At 49.0% G+C, this 22,142-nt stretch overlaps 2 protein-coding genes and 1 long non-coding RNA gene across 6 annotated transcripts in view; 1 reads left to right on the top strand and 2 right to left on the bottom strand.

Moving 5' to 3' along the window:
* The window catches only part of LOC309337478, a 169,338-nt gene that overhangs the window by 73,432 nt on the left and 73,764 nt on the right, over positions 1-22,142 (bottom strand). The window lies entirely within an intron of this gene.
* LOC309337136 (uncharacterized protein) lies at positions 492-20,404 on the bottom strand. 3 transcript variants are annotated; one of them, XM_081853846.1, is made up of 3 exons: positions 20,227-20,404; positions 14,095-14,160; positions 492-1,489 (listed from the first exon to the last, which is right to left on the bottom strand). In XM_081853846.1, exon 3 carries the CDS (start codon positions 1,473-1,475, stop codon positions 543-545), a length of 933 nt encoding a protein of 310 aa, XP_081709972.1. In that variant the 5' UTR covers positions 1,476-1,489; positions 14,095-14,160; positions 20,227-20,404; the 3' UTR covers positions 492-542. The 3 variants fall into 3 exon arrangements, with proteins under 3 accessions (XP_081709972.1, XP_081709973.1, XP_081709971.1); XM_081853847.1 differs by lacking the exons at positions 14,095-14,160; positions 20,227-20,404 and adding exons at positions 2,361-2,818; positions 2,904-2,990; XM_081853845.1 differs by lacking the exon at positions 14,095-14,160.
* Positions 3,072-22,142, top strand: part of LOC309337290 (uncharacterized protein) — a 61,797-nt gene continuing 42,726 nt past the window's right edge. Inside the window, exons 1-3 of one of the 2 annotated variants that reach the window (XM_081854072.1) lie at positions 3,072-3,218; positions 14,036-14,153; positions 19,836-19,924. The gene's annotated coding sequence lies outside the window, so the exon portion shown is untranslated. Of the gene's footprint in view, positions 3,219-11,395; positions 12,432-14,035; positions 14,154-19,835; positions 19,925-22,142 lie in introns of those variants that run through there. The other variant, XM_081854073.1, reaches the window with a different exon arrangement.

The following is a 22,142-nucleotide window of genomic DNA, read 5'->3' as shown; positions in this document are numbered from 1 at the left end:
GAGATGGAGGGTGGAGCACAGAATGGGTCTGAGGAAGAAGCAGGTCAAGCAAGCAGAGGGCCAGGCGCATAAACTGATGGAAGGGCCTATGAGAGGTTGGAGACCATGAGGGCAGCCCAACTTCCCCTCTTTCTGGTCTTGGAGGAACTCTGCCTTATATATACAGTGGTACCTTGGAAGTCAAACAGAATCCATTCCGGAAGCCCGTTCGACTTCCAGAACTTTCAGAAACCAGGGTGCGGCTTCCGATTGGCTGCAGGAAGCTCCTGCAGTCAATCAGAACCTGCGGAAGTCGCGCCAGACGTTCGGGTTCCAAAGAACTTTCGAAAACCGGAATAATCACTTCTGGTTTTAGATCGTTCAGGAGCCAAAACATTTGACTCCCAAAGCATTTGAAAACCAAGGTACGACTGTAAAGTCATATGCCTGCAGTTTTTCCACATTCATGCTAATGAATACACCCATGTCAGTGGCAAAGCTTACCACCTTGATGCAGCCTTCCATATTTTTATTTTCAGGAAGCGTTTGGTGGAGCCGGTCTTTCAAATAAGTTCTGTTGTATGTGTCTCTTTCTTTTGGAGGACCCTGGCAGCCACCTCCCACCAGCCTCGTTCTACCAACTTGTAGTCAACCCTTCCATACCCATATGTCACTGTGATGAGGTTCTCCCCTTTCCCAGAGATCAGCACAACTTTCTCATTACTGGTGGTAATCAACATTTTGGCATTATCCTGAACGCAACGGGGTTCCTGGGAGAACCGACTAACGGCCTCATCTAGGCAAGACCTTAGCTCCCGCCATTTCTGGAGTCTCAGCCTGTTCTCCACACGCAACAAGTTCTCCAAGCTTAGCTCCTCCACCCCAGTCTGCAAACGCTCCATGACCACATCCCAGTTGTCTACGTGGACTTCATATTTGGCCTCGCCTTGTTTAAAGAAGACCGAAATCTTATAGGTTTCCTGGCCGGAGACGAACCTCACCACCCGCCCACCACATTCCACCAACATCTCAGCATCCTTCTGGATGGTATCGGGTTCCATGCAGAATTTTTCCACTGCTAGGTCAAAGCAGGCCAAAGGAGAAAACCCTTTCCTAAAGGAACCCCAGTTATGTAGATGGCCACGGATGCTAAGGATATTACTGAGGCTGAGAGGCTGTGGATTAGAGCAGAGACGAGCAAAGTAGAGGTCCCAGTTGGGTACCAAGACATTGTAGTGCACTTTGCCTTGATTGTGGAAGACCGTGACTGCGACCGATCCGTCGCCCGAGGTGAACTCCATCAGCGTGCGCCCATCAGAAACGGTGAGGTGGGCATTGCTTCTCACACATGGTGGCTCCCTCTGGAGGTTCTCCAAGGCGCAGCTGAAACAGGAGAACATTTTGCTGTTGGGTTCTTCCTTGGTCTTGGCCAACAGCATGTTCCTGAAAAAGAGGTCCGCTGAGAGACAGGTTGGGATTCCATCAAATGTAGCCATCCTCGTTCAGATCCCTGCAGTGGGACAATTAAAAAAAAATTAATTAAAGGACACTTAAATGTATGATTCAAGCTTTTCTAGAAATGAAAAGGTACCTATCACCCCCCTTGTTGGTTCCTTTGCTCTCCATTTTTTTTTTTGTTAGAGCGTTTATTGATTTTCCAATAAAAAAACATCCAAGTAACATTTCAAATCATAATCCAATAAAAATAAAAAAGATCAAATTGTCTTCCAAATTGTAATTTTGATTTTATGACTTCCCACAGTCTGAACCTCAAAGCATATCCAGATCTCAGTCCTGCTTCTCATCGATGTTTCCATATTTCCATATCTCGATTTAATCTCTCCAACCTTTGCTCTCCATTTGACCTGGATAAACAGGCTTTCCAACAAACAAGCCCTGCAGGGTAAATTAGACACACACCATCCTGGAGAAGGGACCAAGGTCTTCTGCTGTGAACGGGCTGTTAGAGGTAGGTAGCCATGTTGGTCAGCCGTAGTCGAAACAAAATAAAAAAAAAATCCTTCCAGTAGCACCTTAGAGACCAACTAAGTTTGTTATTGGTATGAGCTTTCATGTGCACGGACACTTCTTCAGATACACTGAAACAGAAGTCACCAGACCCTTCTATATAGTGAGAAGGTGGGGAGGGGTATTACTCAGAAGGGAGGTGGGAATGGGTGAATGGCTGATAGGTGTGGTAAACCTGTTGATGACTGTTAACGACTGCAATTGGTCTTACAGGAAAAAGCAAAGGGTGAGATGACTAAAAATAGCTTTATCATGTATAATGAGGTAAGAATCCAATGTCTCTGTTCAGACCATGGTTTTAAGTTTTAAGTTTCCAGTCTATTTCTGAAATTCTTTTGTAATAGGACAGCTACTTTGAGATCTTGTATAGAATGTCCTGGGGAAATTGAAGTGTTCTCCTAATGGTTTCTCTGTCTTGTGATTCCTGATGTCAGATTTATGCCCATTCTCTATTAGAAGCACACTCAAGGATTTACAGGGGTACACATTATCACATTTATTGTGGCCCTTTGGGCTGCTACCACAACAGCAGGAGGAAGATCTCCCCAGTGCTTCTTCACCAGCCTGACTCATCTCTGCCTCTTAGCCACCCTCATCCCACTCTCCTGCTTCCACTTCTGCCTCTGGTTCTGGACTCCTCTCTACCACAGACTCTTCTTGCTCACTAAGCCCTGTTGCCTCTTCTTCAGCTTCTGACACCTCCTCCCTCCCAGTCTGATCCCTCTTCTCCCTCTGACCACTCAGTTGGTGCCACCCAACAATCCACTGTGACCTAACAGTCCGTGACAGTTGACCAGTGAGTTGACCAGTACTCTGACTCACTGGAGTGCCTGGCGTGCTCTGGTCCAGGGGGTCACGAAGAGTCGGACACGACTAAACGACTAAACAACAACAACAACTGACTCACTGTAAGGCTACTTCCTGTGTTCCTATGTAAATATACTGTACGCTGCAGGTTTCTCTATCTATCTATCTATCTATCTATCTATCTATCTATCTATCTATTTATCTATCTATCTATCTATCTATCTCTGGCCTTTGGGACTCTCTCAGGCCACAGCCCTACCTCAGCCTGCTTTGCACCCTTCCCTGGATGCTTTTCCCCGGTCCTTGAATGAGCCCTTGAACTCTGATGCTGCTTTTCACCTGCCTGAGTTGGGGGACAGAGAGGGGTTCGCAGGTATGTGTAGAAATGAGCCCAGCATACAAAGGTAAAAAAATAGTGTTAGAGACTTCAGATTCTGTAAATTCAGAATCTAGACCAGAATGGAAAAATCCAGGCAGCAATATTTTTTATTGACTTTGGTTTATTTGTCAGACAAGCAAAGCAAAGTGGGTACATTCAGGAAAAATGAGAGAATGCCCACGAACACCAGGGGCAGACAACTTTTATACCTTTTGGCAAAAGCACAGTTCAGCCCTTGACCCAGCCCTCAAACATTCCCCTTTATGCATATTAATTGAAACTCAACCAATTAAAGAATTGATGGTGGCCCTTCGGTTCCAGGCTGCATTATCCGCAAGGTGGTGCTGTAAGCTTATAAACCTCTTGACCTACATACCCTTCCTAGTAAAGCCGCATTGACCATCTGTTAGACTTGTGGCGAGCTACCTTCTCCTGTTGCTCATTTGTGGTGGGCTACATCTTCCTGTTGTTCGCTCTATTCTCGGTCTGTTTACTGGAATTGGGTCAGCAGCTAGAGCAGGTGTGAAGTGCTCAGACCACATTTGCTGCATTTGCAAAGAATGCTTTTGCAAACAGAAGAGAGATAGCTTTTAGCCTTTTAGTTTGCTTTCTAAGATGGCTTTCAGCTTATAAAATGGCTCCAGCCTGGCTCTCCAAAGTGGACCCAGGTGGACCCCTGGTCCTCACTCCTTCATTCCCCCCTTTCCATCACGAAAATGCTGACCAATTCCGGTTCATCATTTTCGTTTTGATGGATCAATAGGTACCACATCATAGAGAGCCAGATGGGAAAAGTTGGCATGGGAGGCCAGGGGACTCTTTCCCGCTTTGGCCAATGCCAGCAAAAATACATGAACATCCAAAGAAATAGGGCAGTACATACCACTCCTACCCACCAACCTCAATATTTCCATAGTTCCTCCCACCAATACTCGGGGTCATTCCTAATATTCTTTTACTGCTGAAGGGCCCACTGATATTCGTATTCTATAAACACTTGGGCCTCTGGGGTCATCTTCCACCTTATTTCGGAAGCTCCCACCACTTGGATCAACTTCCCAACTATTCCCGGTGGGTGGAGACCCCTGTGGTCTCCTGGGAGAGTACTATATCCAAAAGGGGCTTCTTCTTCCACGTAAATGATGTTGCACCCACAAGAATATATCCACCCCTGCAATGGCCTGACACACACGGAGTGACTATATCAAGGGGTTCTGGTCCCAATACCAAAAGTCCTAGTGGTGCCTCTAAATTTGCTGGAGAGCAAGTCTCTACCCTGGGGATGCTACCCTCGGGCACCCCTCCCATCCAATTCTTCTGGAACTAGGTGCCCTGTCTGTCTACTGGGTGGCAACTCTTATGCAGCCACAAGAATACCCTGCCACATTCAAGGGTATTAGGTGTGGAGTTACCAGGCCCAGTAGTTCAGGCAGTATTCTGGGATTTTGGGAGACTCGAGCCACCACAATAATCAGAGGTGGTGCTGCAGAATTTATAGACACCTGTTCAGCAATTTTAATGTGCACCTGATTCAGACACCCTCCCATGCAACACCTGGAGTAAGATTTTGGCCTGGTTTGTCAAATGGGGTTGATATATCGCTTTACCATGTAACCAGCGGGCTATTCTCCCACAACCACAAGAGCAGTCTAGAACTCGATAGATTTCGACCGATCCTGCAGCTCTCCGGAGGAGCCACATCCAAGTGCGCTGGGCAATGCAGTGAATAAAGAGCCACAGTGGGAGAGTGGGATGCTGTACTGCGGCCGCCCTATTGAACCCTCGTTCCCAAGAGCCAACGCGTATGCCGTCCCTTACCACCGGCAAGACGAACCAGTCATAGCAGAGGTCAGCAGGCCAATAGGGTTGGTATGGCTCGGTAGGGTCAGGGCAATAAGACATAGAGCAAATCAATACAGAAAATAAGAGAGAAAAGATAAAGTCTTTGTGACTGTCCTTGTGATGAGTAGTCGCAGGATCTCGTTGCCCGTGGCTCAACGCATTCCCGGTAGCGTCAAACACAAGGTGATGATCAGCTTCAGAGGGTCAGCAGGATTTCAGACGCGTGTGATGTACCCAGGGGATCACCTCGGCTACTTTCACTGCAGTTGGGGATGAGGGGGTCGCCAGACGCTGTCACCCAGAGGAACTGGTGAACCGGCTCAGTGAGACTGCCGCGGGACTGCACGATGTACGCTCGAGGGAATACCTGGAAAGGAAGCAAACACACACACGACAAACAAAGGGATTGCACTTGTCCTTGGGTGATGTGATTTTTTCATCTGCCCCAAACTGGCGGGGATGTCTCGGACGAAAGGAGGTGGCCTGCCATATAAAAGCTCAAAGGGTGATAGTCTCTTGGTTGGTGCACAGGACACAGTTTTGGGATATAGCAGCAGTTAGTTATAGCAACAGTTAGTTGTAGCAGCAGTTAGTTGAGATAGGTTGGTGATGTAGAATATTCTCCCAAGGTGTGCTTTAGCAGCTGGGCTTCCCAAATGGGTGGATTCGTGGTAATTCTTCACAATCACGCTGGCCAGATGCTGGGGCACCAAAAACACAGCTGTCTGGTCCTTCCTGGAGTGTTGCTCCTTCTTGGCTTGCCCTCTGCTGTTCATCAAGGGTGTAACGCTGTTCCACATCATCTGGAGTGAGTTCTGGGATTATTCTTTTGGCATAGCAGGCATTTCCTGGAAATCTGGGCTGCCAGTTGATAAAGGTTGGCTATATAGACATACTTCTCCAGCTGCTTGGTTGTGGCATCTGGCCTCATGTGGGTGGACTCATAGTATCTGGTTTGTTAACAGTGCTTAAGATCGCTTCTGGGACCACTGCTCCAATAACTGAGGCTGGGGCTGGTTACCGGGCTGCTTCCTTGGCCACTCTGTCTGCCAATCGATTTCCCTTGGCCACTTCTCCTGGTCCAGTCTTGTGTCCATAATCTCAATGCAATCGTGCGTCTGCTCCTCACCTTCTCCTACCGACAACAGGGTAGCTGGGTTGAGGGCGGTGGTGACCACTGGTGGAGGTTTCAGAGCTGCCTCACAAGCTGCATTATCTGCTTTCCGGTCGCCTCTAGTGACCATGTTCCGACCTTTGCCATGGCCTTTGCAGTGCATCACATCAATCTCTTTGGGGGCCCATACAGCTTCTAGTAACGTCTCAACTTCTGGACCGTATTTCAGAGCTTTCCCGGCTCTTTCCATAGGGCGCCATGCGCATGCAGGGTTAAGAAGGCATATTTAGAATCAGTATAGATGTTAGCCTTGCATCCAGCTGCCAATTGCATGGCAATGCCTTTCGCTGTTGGACTTCACCTCAAAGGACAAATAACTCTTGGAGACTTTGGCCTCCTCAGAACTCTTGGAATGGCTTGCCTGGCCTGCACCCCCACTTTTGGGTGCTCTATTGCCTGAGGAACAGCTTGCAACTGCCTTTTCAGCCTTTCTCCAACACACAGTCCATCACACAGATGCATTGAACCATAGAAACAACTTCCCAAAGCAACCTCAGCCCCCTCTGGGCTTTCTGGGCGTCCCACAGACCCTTTTGGGCTTCCAGGTCCCTCTGGTCTGGCTTCTACTGCAGCCTGACATGCCGTCTTCAGTGCTTGCCACACTACCCAGGGCTGCTCAAGAGCATCAACCACGTCTGCTTCACAAGCCTCCACTGCGCCTGTAAACTTCTTAATGGGCTGGGCAACGCCTGTTTCAGCCTGTGTACTTTCCCATAGCTGCTTTTCTGCCAGTCAGTAATACATGCATTTTGACCAGACTTCCCAATTGGCTCCATGCAGCCTTTTACAGGGGTAATTCTTATGGCCTTGCTGTTGCTGAGCAGGCATCTTCCTCCTTGGCTGCGGGTCTCTCAATGACTACGGCGGACCCCTCAGGTCCTTGGGCTGTGAGCCATTGGCGCGGCTATCACTGCTGCCTTTTCTTTTCTCCACTGCTTTTTCTCCCTCTTCTCAGTCTCTCCTCTTTGTTTAAACACCTTCTGGGCGATGGCCATGAGCTGAGATCTGGACATGTCCTGGAACCCAGGCTGTTTTGGATTTTGGTTCTAATGTCCTTTGCACATTGTCCTATGATAGGTACTTAGAGCATTGCGATTGTCCACATTATTTGGGTCCCACTGTGGGTTGGTTAAGGGATATCGTTGAGGCCACTCTGCCTCCTGAACCTGCTGTTCTTTTAGGTGTTCTAGAGCCTGTGTATTAATTCTCCTCCTTTCCTCTGAAGTAAAGAGAGTGTTCAGCAATTGCTGACAGTCTGTCCAGGTAGGCTCATGTGCTGCAAATATGGAGGACAGCAAGTCCACCATTGCCTGGGGCTTCTCAGCAAACGCAGGACTGTGGGTCTTCCAATTCATCAAATCAATGGTGGTGAGGGGGACATATTGAAGGGTGAATGTCCTAGGCTGTGGTGGCGGGGCAGGTGGGGCAGGGACATTTTGAGCACCGTCTTGCCCTGCCGGAGGTGCAGGGGGTGGAGGTGGTGGATTGTCAAAAACCACGCGAAGGGGGGGCAGGACTGCTGTCCCTGCCTCTACACTGGACGTGGGCTGATTGGATCTGCACTGTTTTAGGTACTTTCAAAAGGCTTTTTCTCGACCCCTGTGATAAGCGTCTGCAGCATCTCGATACATAGTGGTCGAACTTCTGTATTTGCTCATCTTTTTCCTCAATTCTGTAAGACTGGGGTATAATTCATCCAGGACCTGGTCACTGGGCTCTGCCTTGTGTACTTCTGGGCTGGCTGGCAGCCCCCCCTTTCCTGCTTTGGCTCCTGGGGCCGCATATCGGGGCAGCGGTGGAGCTTTGAGGATATGGGGCTGTCCCTGTCCTCCCAAGGGGCCACCACGGCACTTTTGCCTCGGATCCCTGGTAAATGGGCTTCTTGAGGCGTTTTCCTGCCTGTGCTCCTTTAATTTCATTGAGCAGTCTTATATTTCTTCAGCCAGGGGGGTGGGGGGGTTCTCTATTATCACGTAAACCTCTAGAACTTCATCCATGTTCACAAACTCATCCAAGTTAAATGGAGAAAGTTCTTCCTCTTTTTTTTTTTTTTTTAGTTTTATGCAGTTTTTTTTTTGTTTTGTTTTGTTTTGTTTTGTTTTGTTTTTTTAAACTTCTAGTAGCTCTGCCAGCAGACACCTGACCTTGGCTGCTCACACCCTGTGGTCAGCTTCAGGTGTCCGGATTATTTCTTCATCTGTTCCCTCATCCCTTTTCTGTGGCAACTAACTTGTCAACTGTGGTGGCCACAAAGATGCAGGTCTTCTCTTGAGGCTCCTCTGCCTAAGCCTCAAACCAGGGGTCTGTTACAGTGTTCTCTGAGACACACCTGAGCTCTGAGCCATCCAGCTGGTGCCTGATTAAGGGCACCAATTAAATTGTCCTCCCTGTCTCAACTGTAACTTCTATAGGTCTGAAACCATTTCGTATTTCCTAGCCATAGACCACCTCTCACTAGTCATCAGAGAAACTAGGGGGCTGCTGGTGGTTTCCCCTGATGTGTTCCAAGTTGCCGCTGGTCACAGAGGTACCCAGCTCTTCCCTAACTAAGTTCTGGGATTTAGGTTGACCTTCCTGGTCAAGTTGTAGTTACTATAGGGATCAAAACTATTGGAGGTCTGCAAGGCTCATGTGCTTCCCAGTTCAGTAATGGGCTTTGGAGAAACTAGGAGGCTTGCCTTACTACCAAAGCCACAGCTCAGCAGAGAATTCTCCAACTCTGCCTGGCTGAACTCTTGCCTTCATTGAGGTCCAGAGATCTGAAAGCTTTGTATGCACTCTAGTTCTATATACTAACTTGGATAGCCTAAGGGATCTCTGGAGCGATCCCCTCCATCGCTCCCAGAGCTACATCTGAGTCTGAAACTCTTCCCTAAGTAGATACTCAGCCTCAAAGAGATACTCCTTGTTGCCCTGTCCCAGCTAGAGCCTCTATGTTTCTTCCCAGTTCACACAGAGTGCGCAAGCGTTCTGGCGTCATCACAATGCCATAGTCTCCGCTGAATCCTTTCTTGAAATTGTTCAGCATGCATTGCAGGGGAGTTATTGGACCTTTCGAGCCACCCCCTCCCATATTTAATATGGTCCTTGTGCAGCGTCCCCAAACACCAAACACACACACATGCAGTTCCCAATTTTCCTTGCCCAGTCGAGCTTGCGCTGCTGGGAAACGAAGTACTTATTGGTTCTACCCCAGGGGAATACCCTGGGGTTACACACACACATGCACCAAGTGCCTCTTTCACTGGACGCTGTACCACACACTAGCCTCCCGGTTCCCCCCCTTTTTCCTTTCTGCCTTCCTTATACCTTTAAATCCTTAAGCGTGGGTGGTTTTCAGGGGCCAACTCTACCCTTACTGCCACCAAGCACGCTGGACAGGTGATCAGTCTGTCCCTTCTCCTTATCCAAGGAGGTTTCCTATGTCCTCAGGGCCCTTTGCCCATGTACTCACCCCAGCCGGCTGGTCTCTGCCCTGTTCTCCCAACCTCGGTCCTTCAATCCGTTGTCTCCTCTCACAGGATCCAGCAGAAGGGTCAAATTGGCTTCGCCCTCCTCCGAAGAAAAACCTCGGTGGCGCCAGGAGTAAGCGGCCTATTGGCTCTTCCCCTGCGCCCTGCCTAGAAAAGGACAAGGGAGCTGCCTTCTGGTCTTTTTGAGGACTTAAGGTCCTTGATCCGAGTCACCTGTGGCACCAGAAATGTTAGAGACTTCAGATTCTGTAAATTCAGAATCTAGACCAGAATGGAAAAATCCAGGCAGCAATATTTTTTATTGACTTTGGTTTATTTGTCAGACAAGCAAAGCAAAGTGGGTACATTCAGGAAAAATGAGAGAATGCCCACGAACACCAGGGGCAGACAACTTTTATACCTTTTGGCAAAAGCACAGTTCAGCCCTTGACCCAGCCCTCAAACATTCCCCTTTATGCATATTAATTGAAACTCAACCAATTAAAGAATTGATGGTGGCCCTTCGGTTCCAGGCTGCATTATCCGCAAGGTGGTGCTGTAAGCTTATAAACCTCTTGACCTACATACCCTTCCTAGTAAAGCCGCATTGACCATCTGTTAGACTTGTGGCGAGCTACCTTCTCCTGTTGCTCATTTGTGGTGGGCTACATCTTCCTGTTGTTCGCTCTATTCTCGGTCTGTTTACTGGAATTGGGTCAGCAGCTAGAGCAGGTGTGAAGTGCTCAGACCACATTTGCTGCATTTGCAAAGAATGCTTTTGCAAACAGAAGAGAGATAGCTTTTAGCCTTTTAGTTTGCTTTCTAAGATGGCTTTCAGCTTATAAAATGGCTCCAGCCTGGCTCTCCAAAGTGGACCCAGGTGGACCCCTGGTCCTCACTCCTTCATTAGCACTCGCTGCGTTTGGCCTGGCCTACCTCAAACATTTGACCGGAAGGGAATAATATGGCCTTTGGGCTGAAAAACGTCAACCCCACCCTCACCCTCACCCTCACCCCACCCCCACAATTATATTAAGAAGAGCAAGAGTCAAGCAACGTTTTTTGTAAAATAGACAAAGGCGTTTATTCTGCAAAGAATACTTCTCAGCCTGAATTATGCTGACATTTATCCTTTGCCTCCCTCCCTCCCACCTCATCCCATTAATAATAATAATAATAATAATAATAATTTTTTATTCATACCCCGCCCTTCCCGGTTCAAAAACCAGGCTCAGGGTGGCTAACAACAAATTTAAAACCCTTGAAAACACTTAATTATAAAAGCAGCATAAAATACAGTATAAAAACATGAATAACAATGAAATTCAAAAATCAAAAATCAATTAAATAATCCCCAGGGTAAGCTGGCTGAATTGATGCTGTAGCCTTTCAGGCCTTTCCCATGGGTATGATGAGCATTGCTCCCGGGTGAGGGAGGAAGGAGACAAACAGACACCGAGGGCTTAATTCAGAGAAAGAGTCTTTATTCCTGCTATCCGGAGTAGCAGAAAGGAACCTGCGTGATAATTCACAAGCAAGTACACCTGAAAGCATTTTACATTCAGTTTATATCCCTTTTTTCAGGCCCTTTTCTTTCCCTCCCCTTTCCCAGGGATCCAGCCTCACGAGTTTGCACAGGTATGTTGGCAGAAACAATCTCCATTCATGATGAATAGAATTGTTTCTATCTGGTTCTCCCGGCGCCATTCCCGGGGTCTGTGCGCCAGCGCCAAGCAAGTTGCAAAGTTGGATGCGCTGCTGGCAAGGCCAACGGAAAGCCTGGGAAACAGAAAGCTTTCTTCTCTCATCTTCTTTTTCTTACAGCAAAGCGAATGCTTTTTAGCTACTGAATCCTCAAAGAAAGTAATTGGGAAGTCTTGAGGCCTAGTTGGGGTGAGGCCTAGGTGGGGTGACTTCACAGTCAGGTTTGGGGAGCCCCTCCCTTCAGTCCCACTTGGGCCAGCAAGGAGGCCAGGGGAGAATTAGCTGTGGGGTCTCAGAGCAGGTGGTCTTCAGAAAAGGGGAGGGGAAAGGAAGGGAAGGGAAATAAAAGATCAGGCTGAATTCAAATTAAAGGCCAGGCGGAATAGCTCTGTCTTACAGGCCCAGCGGAAGGTGGTTAAATCCTGAAGGGCCCTGGTCTCATGGGACAGAGCATTCCACCAGGTTGGAGCCATCACTAAAAAGGCCCTGGCCCTGGTGGAGGATAGTCTGACTTCCTTAGGGCCCGGGACCTCTAAACTATGGTTATTCATGGACCTTAAGGTCCTTTGTGGGGCATACAAGGAGAGGCGGCCCCGTAGATACGAGGGTCCTAAGCCACAAAGGGCTTTAAAGGTCAAGACCATTGTTTTCTCCCCCACCCCCAGAATTCATATGGTCATCCTCCAGGGCAGCAATCTTTTTTAAAAAAAGTATTTTTAAATGAATTTCAGCACCATGCAGATGACAATATCGTTGGAGGGCGGCTGAGGGGGAGGCAGCAGGCAGAGGCCAACCCCATGTTGCTTCTTTGGGTGGGGAGCCACTTCATCCCTCCCAGGAGAGACGCCGTGGCTCAGGCTCACTACAGGCCCAGTGCCACTCGCAGGGTCAACGCATGCCAGTTGCGTCCTTCTCAGCTGCCCTCTGGCATGGGGTGGCGGGGGACCCAGCAGCTCAGCACCCTGCAAGCACAGCCCCAGGTCGGGCTACTTTGGGGAGTGGGATGCCATGCTCTGAAGTGCCTTGACTTGGGTGTCACCTTGGGCTCCAGCATGCTGCCCCCAAAGTAAGTGCCGCCCAGTGCACCCCCCAGCTATGTGACTGCCCCCACTTCAACCCTGAACAATTTTTTCAATTGTTTATTTATTTTTCTTTATTGAAAGTTCAAAAAGTACATAATTCTATGTACACTAAACATAAAGGTAAAGGTGAAGGGACCCCTGACCGTTAGGTCCAGTCGCAAACAACTCTGGGGTTGTGGCACTCATCTCACTCTATAGGACGAGGGAGCCGGCGTTTGTCCACAGACAGGTTTTCCGGGTCTTGTGGCCAGCATTACTAAGCCGCTTCTGGCGAACCAGAGCAGCGCATGGAAACACCGTTTACCTTCGTACCTATTTATCTACTTGCACTTTGACATGCTTTCGAACTGCTAGGTGGGCAGGGGCAGGGACTGAGCAACGGGAGTTCACCCCGTCGTGGGGATTCAAACCGCTGACCTTCTGATCAGCAAGCCCTAGGCTCAGTGGTTTAGACCACAGCGCCACCCGCCACTAAACATGGTGAGACGTAAATAAAAGAGAGAAAAGGAAAACAAGAAACAGAACCTGTGTACAGTGGTAAAGTACTTAATTTGTTCCAGAGGTCCGTTCTTAACCTGAAACTGTTCTTAACCTGAAGCACCACTTTAGCTTATGGGGCCTTCTGCTGCCGCCACGCCGCCAGAGCACGATTTCTGTTCTCATCCTGAAGCAAAGTTCTTAACCCGAGGTACTATTTTGGGGTTAGCAGAGTCTGTAACCTGAATCGTATGTAACCTGAAGTGTATGTAACCCGAGGTACCACTGTAGAAGGGGAAATTAAGGGGGGGGGGACCCAAAGCTGTATAGTTTACAAGGTTGTTCTTGTAGTACACCAGATCTTAGAATATACTTGACCCCGTCATGTTTGTTTAAAAAAGAGCTATCTAAGGCATCTAACTGTTGGAGATGCAACAGGGATAATGCTTCTCTAAAACACATGGTTTTTTTCATTGTCCTATACAGTGGTACCTCAGGTTACATATGCTTCAGGTTACATACGCTTCAGGTTACAGACTCCGCTAACCCAGAAATAGTGCTTCAGGTTAAGAACTTTGCTTCAGGATGAGAACAGAAATAGTGCAGCAGCGGCGCAGCAGCAGCAGGAGGCCCCATTAGCTAAAGTGGTGCTTCAGGTTAAGAACAGTTTCAGGTTAAGTACGGACCTCCGGAACAAATTAAGTACTTAACCCAAGGTACCACTGTATTGAAATATCCACAGAACTGTATGGAACAACTTTATATTTACAGAGCAAAATATCCTTTTGAATTATATTCCCAGCACATGGAACCTTACAAAAGGACAATATGAGTGGACTCTCTGTGCCCTTTCCACAGCCAAAAGACTGATACTGATGAACTGGAAAAACAGAAAAATGCGTCTCCCTTCTATGATTGGATTGAAGAGTTATACAAACTTGCAACATACAAACAACTTGCATATAAGCGCAGACTTGCCATGGAGAAATTAAATGATATTTGGGATCCATTCTTACAAATACTGTAATAGGTTAACCCTGAACATTTTTAAAAAGAAAAAGAAACATTGACTCAGGAGATAGATCTACATTTATTGTTTGTTTATCCCCAGATGGCTGAGTCTAAAAATCACTAGGATTGAGGAGGCATCAAAAGCAGGCTCCACCTTACCTTAATTCTCTGCTTTGAATCGGAAGCTGATCTATAGCCCGTTGTCAGCAGATTTCTTGGTGAAATCTAGGAAGAAGAGATAATGACGTGTGACTTATGACAGATCTTCAGCCTTGACAATTGAAGGAGCGTTGCCATAGGCCTCTGATTTCCTGAGGCTGAACACCATTTGTCTTAGCCAACATGCAGCACAGCATTGCAGGAAGCCAGCAAGTCGCCACTGCTTGTATCCCTGCTGGCCTCAAAGTTCATAAGTCTTGTGAGAACTGGGAAGAAGGGAAGGAAGTCTACTCAATACCAACCTAAAATTGCAGCAAGGAGGTTCTCTCTTTCTTTCTTTCTTTGCTGCATTTCAAACCACACTGGCGCCTTGTTGTACACATCAGCACAGTTTGATGTGTGTACAAGGGCATATTCACAGTAATGGTGCATTTCACAGCTCCCCCCCCCCCCAGCTGTTCACATCAGCATGGCTTCATTATTGTCAGATTCATTTCTTTCGGCCTACACACCAGGAGGCATTAATGGGGATTTCTTCCCCACTATGCAAATATGTCTTTATAGTGGTACCTCGGGTTACAGATGCTTCAGGTTACAGGCGCTTCAGGTTACAGACTCTGCTAACCCAGAAATAGTACCTCGGGTTAAGAACTTTACCTCAGGATTAGAACAGAAATTGCGTGGCGGCAGCGGGAGGCCCCATTAGCTAAAGTGGTACCTCAGGTTAAGAACAGGACCTGCAGAATGAATTAAGTTCTTAGCCAGAGGTACCACTGTACTATAGCTAGAGATGAACAAGGAATGGCTTAAGGCAGAGGTTTTGAACCTTTTTGAGTTCAAGGCTCCTTTGACCAACTGCAGCACCCCTGTGGGGCTCAGGAGCCCAGTTATGTCACCCCTTGCCTGCAGGGCTGGCAGTCCCTCACCCCTTTTCGGATACCCTCCCTTGTAGAGGGTTCCCTCAGCTTCCTCTCCTCTCTCTCCTCTTCTTGGGAGTCCTTTGGGCAGTCACCACTGCTGCCCCGGTCTCTGAGATGGCCCCCACCCCAAAGAGAAGTGCCTTCTCTCGGCACCCCACAGGGGCCAGGGAAGAGGATGCCCCCAGCCTTAGTGGCTCAACAGAGACTGGCCAAAGGTAGACGTGAGGCCAGCATTTTACCTTGGGAGGCGGCAGTGGCAGCAGTGGGCATTGCCAGGCCTGCAAAGTGGAAAGGCTCCCCTTCAGCACCGGGCGCTCAGCTCCCACAGCAAGCACACAAAAGGCCAGCATGGCATCTGCTTGCCTGGCCTCCCACTGGTCTGTCCATTCCCAACAGCAAGGGCTGGTGGACCGGCTGGCTGGGCTCCCTCACCCACTTGCTTGCTTACTCCAAGACAGCCTCGGCTCCTGGCAACCAGCACCCCCTGGCCAGCCCCAGAGGCACCATTCTCCTGGGGAGCTTGCAGCCAGGGCTGCTGCAACAAACAGCTGCACAAGCCTTTGGGAGGCAGAACTGCAAGAGGGCATCAGAGGAGGGAGGGAAGGAAAGAGGGACAGAGGCCGATGTTGCCAGCAGCACCCCTGACCATCATTCAAGGCACCCGAGGGTGCCATAGCACATTGGTTGAAAACCACTGACTCAAGGACTGCAATTGGTGCTAGTTTGGGAAGCAATGCATACAACAGCAGGATGTCATAACCAAGGCCGTCTTACCCATAGGCACTAGGGGTGCAGGGCACCCGGGCTCTGGGCTCTCAGGGGCACCAGGCTGGGAAGAGCCCGCCCGCCGGTCGGAGCGCCGCAGTGGGCTCTTCTGCTGTGGGCGGATCTGTACCACGAGTTCGGGGGCAACCGAGCCAGCAAGAAGCTGAGGTGGCTGGCCGGCTCCACTCTCCTGTGCACCTGGGACTGGGCAACCGGGGGGGCTATGGGTGGATTTTTACACCCCGGCGCCGCATATGCTTAAGACAGCCCTGGTCATAACAAAGTACGGGATACATATGCAATTGGAATGATGTTGTGTGAACATGAATTAACACTCCCCCCACACTAGAAACACAGTGAGTGGACATTAAACAGGAGTGTGAACAGAGCCCAAGTCACCTGCTTTATGTCCACACCAGAGGGCTCGCTTTTTCTTCACCCTAATTTAGAACCAAATTGTGTTTTTTTTAGAGAGGGAGTGGAAGAATGCATCAAAGCGCAGTGTTTCACAAGAAACTGCAGGATAGGTGCGGATTTTGTATACACAGCTAACCAAACAAGTGCTGGATGCACTGTTGTTGTTGTTTAGTCGTTTAGTCGTGTCCGACTCTTCGTGACCCCACGGACCAGAGCACACCAGGCACTCCTGTCTTCCACTGCCTCCCGCACTTTGGTCAAACTCATGCTGGTAGCTTCAAGAACACTGTCCAACCATCTCGTCCTCTGTCATCCCCTTCTCCTTGTGCCCTCAATCTTTCCCAACATCAAGGTGCAGCCAGATATGAGCTGTGGCTTTGTGCTGGTCCCGAGGCGTGGTCAGAGTCCGGTCCTGGGCCGAGGGTTTGGAGACTGTCCACCAAGGGGGAAGCGGGGTCCAAAGCAAGAAGCCGGGCGTGGTCGGGAACTCCGGAAAAACAGGTCTGGGTGCTGGCAGAAACAGGTTTCCAACGTCATTGCTCCCGCAACCTGGGACTGGGCTGACTGACCTTTATCTCCTCTGGGGCCTAGGGCGGTCCCGGCCCACAGGTGACCCGCCTCTCCTGGCCTTAAGGCCAGCACTCCTCCTGAGAGAACCTAGTTCCCTCTGCCTCTCTGCCCTGAGCCTCTGCAGCTCAGGAGAGGCTGGAGGGTTACTGGACCCAGAGACAGCCTCACCTTCTCCTGACAGAGCTGGGAGAGGAGCACCTGCAGGCAATGGGTCCTCAGTCACCTCCAGAACCAGAGTGGATTCATCTGGTGTCTGCTCCTGAGGATCCGGCACAGGTGCAGGCCCTTCAGATTCAAGCCCCTGTGCAGGCTAGGATTCCTCCGGTTCAGCCTCTGAATCAGATTCCCAGGCCATAACAGGCTTATTCCCATCCTCTTTCTCTTTCACCTTTTGGTTTTATCTGTTGCTAGTATAGAAAAGGGAGGGAGGTTTGTGGAGTGGATGCTTGTGGGCTGCAATTTATGCTGCTCAAGGTGGGAGTCTGGATGAGGTGAAGACTGACTGTGAACCATGTTAATAGAGCTGTGGTTTGTTATTTGGCCTTTCTAATGGACCTTGGTGTGTGTGTGTGGGGGGGTGGGTGTTCTGTTCCTTCTCTGGAGTTGAAAACATCCAGTGAAAAGTGGTCTTGCCAAAGGCCAGGGGTTCTTTCTGCATTCACACACCCTGCAACCAGATGAGCAAGAGCCATTTTCGCATTTCAATGACATGTTCCAGTTAGGCAGAAGAGCTTGAGGAGGGTGTCCAGCACGGCTGGGGGGGGGGGTGGCCTGGTAAATCTCAAGGGCTGGGTAGAGAAGTGCTTTCGGCCTGAGGTTCCCCATCAGCAGAGAGGCTTGATGGCAAGCTTTGTTGGAGGCAAAGAAATCATGGCCACCAGCCAGCTAGCCAGCAGCCACAAACATGGCTGCCATTTGGCTGACAAGCAAAATACTGTATTTTTCGCTCCATAAGGCACACCTGACCATAAGGTGCGCCTACTTTTTTTGAGGGGGGGGGGGATTCAAGGGGAAAAAATATGCGGCTCTTGGGGGCTTTTGCGGGAGGTAGGGGAAGTGAGAGAGCCTTGCTCTGTCCCTTCCCCCACCTTCCGCAAAAGCCAGGGATAGCCACGCGAAGCCTCTGCAGGGCAGCGGGATGAAGGCTTCCTGCTGTCCTGCGGAGGCTTTGCAGGCTACCCCAGAGCTGCTCGACCCAAAGAGCAGGTCGGGAAGCAGCAGAAAGGCTGTGCACAGCCTTCCCACTGCTCCCTGGGGCTGGCGGTGGGGGAAGCGTGGCTTTCCCGCACTGCCAGCCCCACAAGCTAGGGGAGAAGCCTTTCCGCTGCTCCCCGACCTGCTCTTTGGGGAAAGCTACCTCCAGCCCCAAAGAGCAGGTCGGGGAGCAGCGGAAAGGCTGCGTGCAGCCTTTCTGCTGCTCCCCGAGCTTGTAGGGCTGGCGGTGGGGAAAGCCAAGCTTCCCTCACCACCAGCCCCGGGGAGCAGCGGGAAGGCTACGCGCAGCCTTTCCGCTGATCCCCGAGCTTGTGGGGCTGGCGAGGGAAGCCCGGGTTAACCCCCCCCAGCCCCAGGGACCACACATTCGCTCCATAAGACGCACCCCTTAGGTTTTGAAGAGGAAAATTGCGTCTTACGGAGCGAAAGAAAACGGTGGTTTGTTGTATTGGTGTGCTAAAACCCAGCCCTTACTTTTGTGGGACTACGGGCTACAAGGTAGTTAGTTGCTTTTGAGGCCCGGGGGACGGGTGTTGGGATTTTCATAGGATTTATTTCAGGGGTGGGGAACCTGTGGCCCTCCTGATGTTGCAGGACAACAGTTCCCACCGTCCCTGACCCCATTGGTCATGCTTGCTAGGGCTGATAGAAGTTGGAATATAAGACCACAGGTTCCCAACCCCTGGCTTACTGTGTGTCAGGATTTTACGATGTTCCCCTGTGTGGCTGACACCTTTCCTGCCAAGTCTTCTGGAAAGGGGAGACTCGCACGCGCCCCCTCCTTCCCCCTTTTCTGGAGTTGAATCTAACGCCAGTCACTGCTCTGCAACAGCCTCTGCTGGCTCTTGTGAATTTACAGCTTGTGTCTCCGGACAGAAAGGGCTTTCCTCCCTCTCATTGTGAGGGTAGCTCAAACTGAACCTCCCCCCATCCAGCCCTCTTCCTTCTTCGGAGGTTTCTCTGTCGCTCATGGCAGGGAGGTCCTTGACACTTTATATTTATATATTTTGGCTCTTTATATAACAATCACTGGATTATTATTATTTTTTCCTCCTCCTTTTTTCCTCTTCTTCTCTTCCTCCTCCTTCCCCTTCCCCTCCTCCTCCTCCTGCTCCTTTTTCTTCTCTTCCTTTTTCTTCTCCTCTTCCCCCCCTCCTTTCTCTTCCTTCTCCTCCTCCTCTTCTTATTCTTCCCCCTCTACTTTTTCTCCTCCTCCTCCTCCTCCTCCTCCTCCTCCTCCTTTTTCTCCTCTTTCTTCCTTCTCCTTCTCCAATGTATTTTTCACTCGCCACATAAGGAATCTGCAAGTGACTTACAAAACTTTGAAAACTTCAAAAGCATAAATCACAACATTAAATCAGAAAAAGCACAATGCATTGCAACGAAATCCACACGATAACCTTTAAAAAAACTGCAAGAACTTCAGCAGCAGAGCAGAAACAAATGACAGTAAGATTATCCGACTCCGTCAAATACATGGGAGAAGAAATATGGTTTTGCCTGGCTTGAGGTAGGGATGGGAGAGGGCAAAGTGGATTCAGTTCTCATGTGAGCTCCCTGATCTGCACTTTCTGAAACAATTCATGAACCAAAACACAGACATCTTTTGGGAATTTGCACTTTTCTGAATTTTGCAGTGTCGCTCTTCAGCTGAGTGTTGTGTGCAAAATTGCATAGACTTGAGCAAAGTATGCCTAGAAATGGATTACTTTGGGGAAAATGCATTACAGAAAATAACACTGTGCAAAGTGTGTGTCTATTATGCAAAACTGCATAGATAAATGTGCGTATTAGAAGCAATTCAAACTAAAATGCTGGTGGATTTTGAGGACTTTTTTTTCTTTTTTTTTCAAGAATTGCAAACTGATGTGAAGAACTGAAGAGTGGACCAGACCGGACCAAGAGAGAAAGGACAGGACAGATTTCCCCACTCCTAGAGCCAGGTAGACCTCACTATAGAATCTATATCTGTCACACCGAAGTTTAGAAATGATTTGGAGTGGAGGGGAATGAAGGAAAGGGAGAGGTGTGATGCGTCTTAGGGATAACAAAAGGTTAGACTCTGTTTTCCCTGCCGATTAGGTTCTTACTCTTAAAATAACAAACTGATTTTATTTTATTTCTAGAAATCAATTTTTGTTTTATTTGTAGAATAAAATAATTTCATTTATAAAAATAACGCCATCCCTATTAGTACCCCAAATTGCTCCCCCCCCACACACACAATAAGCCCTTTTTCAGGTACCTTTGAATTTCTCTTCTGAGTGGGAAGGAGGGTCAGACAAATGCGATGTGAAGAATGTGAAGATTAAGCTCTGTCACTGCTTCTCTGGCGCTGAAAACAGCGATAATAAAACCCCTTTGGCCCCTTCCCCGAGCATGGTCTAAGTTTCAAATTCCCCAAAATGACGTTCCTGTCTGATATCCAGCACTTGCGAAACATCCACACAAGCCTCTGGCAGTTTACCAGTAGGGGATGTGCAGATCAAGAGATGGAGAGAGAGGAACAGAAAGACAGAGACAGAGCAAGAAGGAGAAGGAGAAGGAGAAGGAGAGGGAGAGGGAGAGAGAGAGAGAGAGAGAGAGAGAGAGAGAGAGAGAAGGTGGAGAAGGAGAAAGAAAAAAGAGGAGAAAGAGAAAGAGAAGGAGGAGTTTAAGCGAAGAAGTGGGGTGAAAGTCAATCATCTTGAGGAATTAAGGCCATTGCAGAGCTAGGATGTGTGAGTCTACAACTCCCACAGACCTCATGCCAGTTCCTTCGCTCACAACTGTGCACAGCTACCAGCTGTATGGGGTGTTAGTGGGGGCGGGCAAGTTCCTTTGGTGGGGGAGACATCATGCTCATGCTACGACCCTTCCAGGGAAAAAGCCACTGGTAGTGCTGGGTGGGGGACAGGTGCCGCCCCCCAAAAAGACATTACTAAATACTGCCATCGCTATTTCTCTACTTTTCATTTGACGCCTTTCAAAAAAGAAATTGAAATATGGCACCTTTTCAGTGAGGTCGCACTTTGCACGTGGTCATGGCCAGTGCTCCCCCCCCCAATAAAATGTTTAGGAGTACAGTGGTGCCCTGCAAGACGAATGCCTCGCAAGACGAAAAACTCGCTAGACGAAAGAGTTTTCCGTTTTTTGAGGTGCTTCGCAAGACGAATTTCCCTATGGGCTTGCTTCGCAAGACGAAACGTCTTGCGAGTTCTTGCGAGTTTTTCCCCTTTTTCTTAAAGCCACTAAGCTGCTAAGCCGTTAATAGCCACTAAGCCGCTAAGCCGTTAATAGCCGCTAAGCCGCTAATAGCCGTGCTTCGCAAGACGAAAAAACCGCAAGACGAAGAGACTCGCGGAACGGATTAATTTCGTCTTGCGAGGCACCACTGTACTCTCATTTTCCTACTCATATTGAAATACTGCCCCCTCAATGAGGCCAAACTTAGATTTGCAAAGTGTTTAGGGGTATGCGTACCCCTGCGTCCCCCCCCCCAAGAGAAAAAGCACTGATCATGGCTAACCTTTTGCCCTCATTTGCGGAGGTGAAGCTGTTTCCTAGCAAAGGGCACTCTGCATACAGACTGCATCTTTTAATAGGGAAAAATGGTGCCGGTACTCACCAGGAAGTTGTTATAGTACCTTATTGTTATAGTACGCACTTTTTCCCTCCTAAAAAGTAAGGGGAAATGTCTGTGTGTTTTATGGAGCGAATGGTGGTCCCTGGAGCCGAATTACCCAGGGGCGAAAAGCAGATCGTGCTTTTTTTTTTTTTTTTTTAGAAAGAGGGAAGGGGGTGTTGAAACAGAGCCGCTGAGCAGCTGATCGGCAAGTGATCGGGAGGGAGATAAGGGACTCTAGTGTTAAAGGAGGCTGCCTGAGAGGGGGGAGGTAAAGACAGTGAACTTGCTAGGAGAGGAGACAGGAACACTAAAACAAGCAATGAGGAGAGAAGTTAGAAGAAAAGGAGGAGCAAAAAACGGTCCCAGCTAAGGAAAAGACACTAAGGCAAACAAGAGGGAAGGGGGTTTGAAACAAAGCCGCTGAGCAGCTGACTGGCAAGCGATCGGGAGGGAGATAAAGGATGCTAGCGATAAAGGAGGCTGTCTGCGAGGGGGAAGGTAAAAGCACATGGATCCTCAGGATTTTTGCACTGGGTCACCTCAGATTCACCATC

Source organism: Podarcis erhardii (assembly GCF_964252035.2).
Source record: "Podarcis erhardii genome assembly, chromosome: 2".
In the NCBI taxonomy this organism is placed as follows: Eukaryota; Metazoa; Chordata; class Lepidosauria; order Squamata; family Lacertidae; genus Podarcis; species Podarcis erhardii.
Note: the sequence above shows the minus strand (reverse complement) of the source record. Positions and strands in the feature narration are given on the sequence as shown.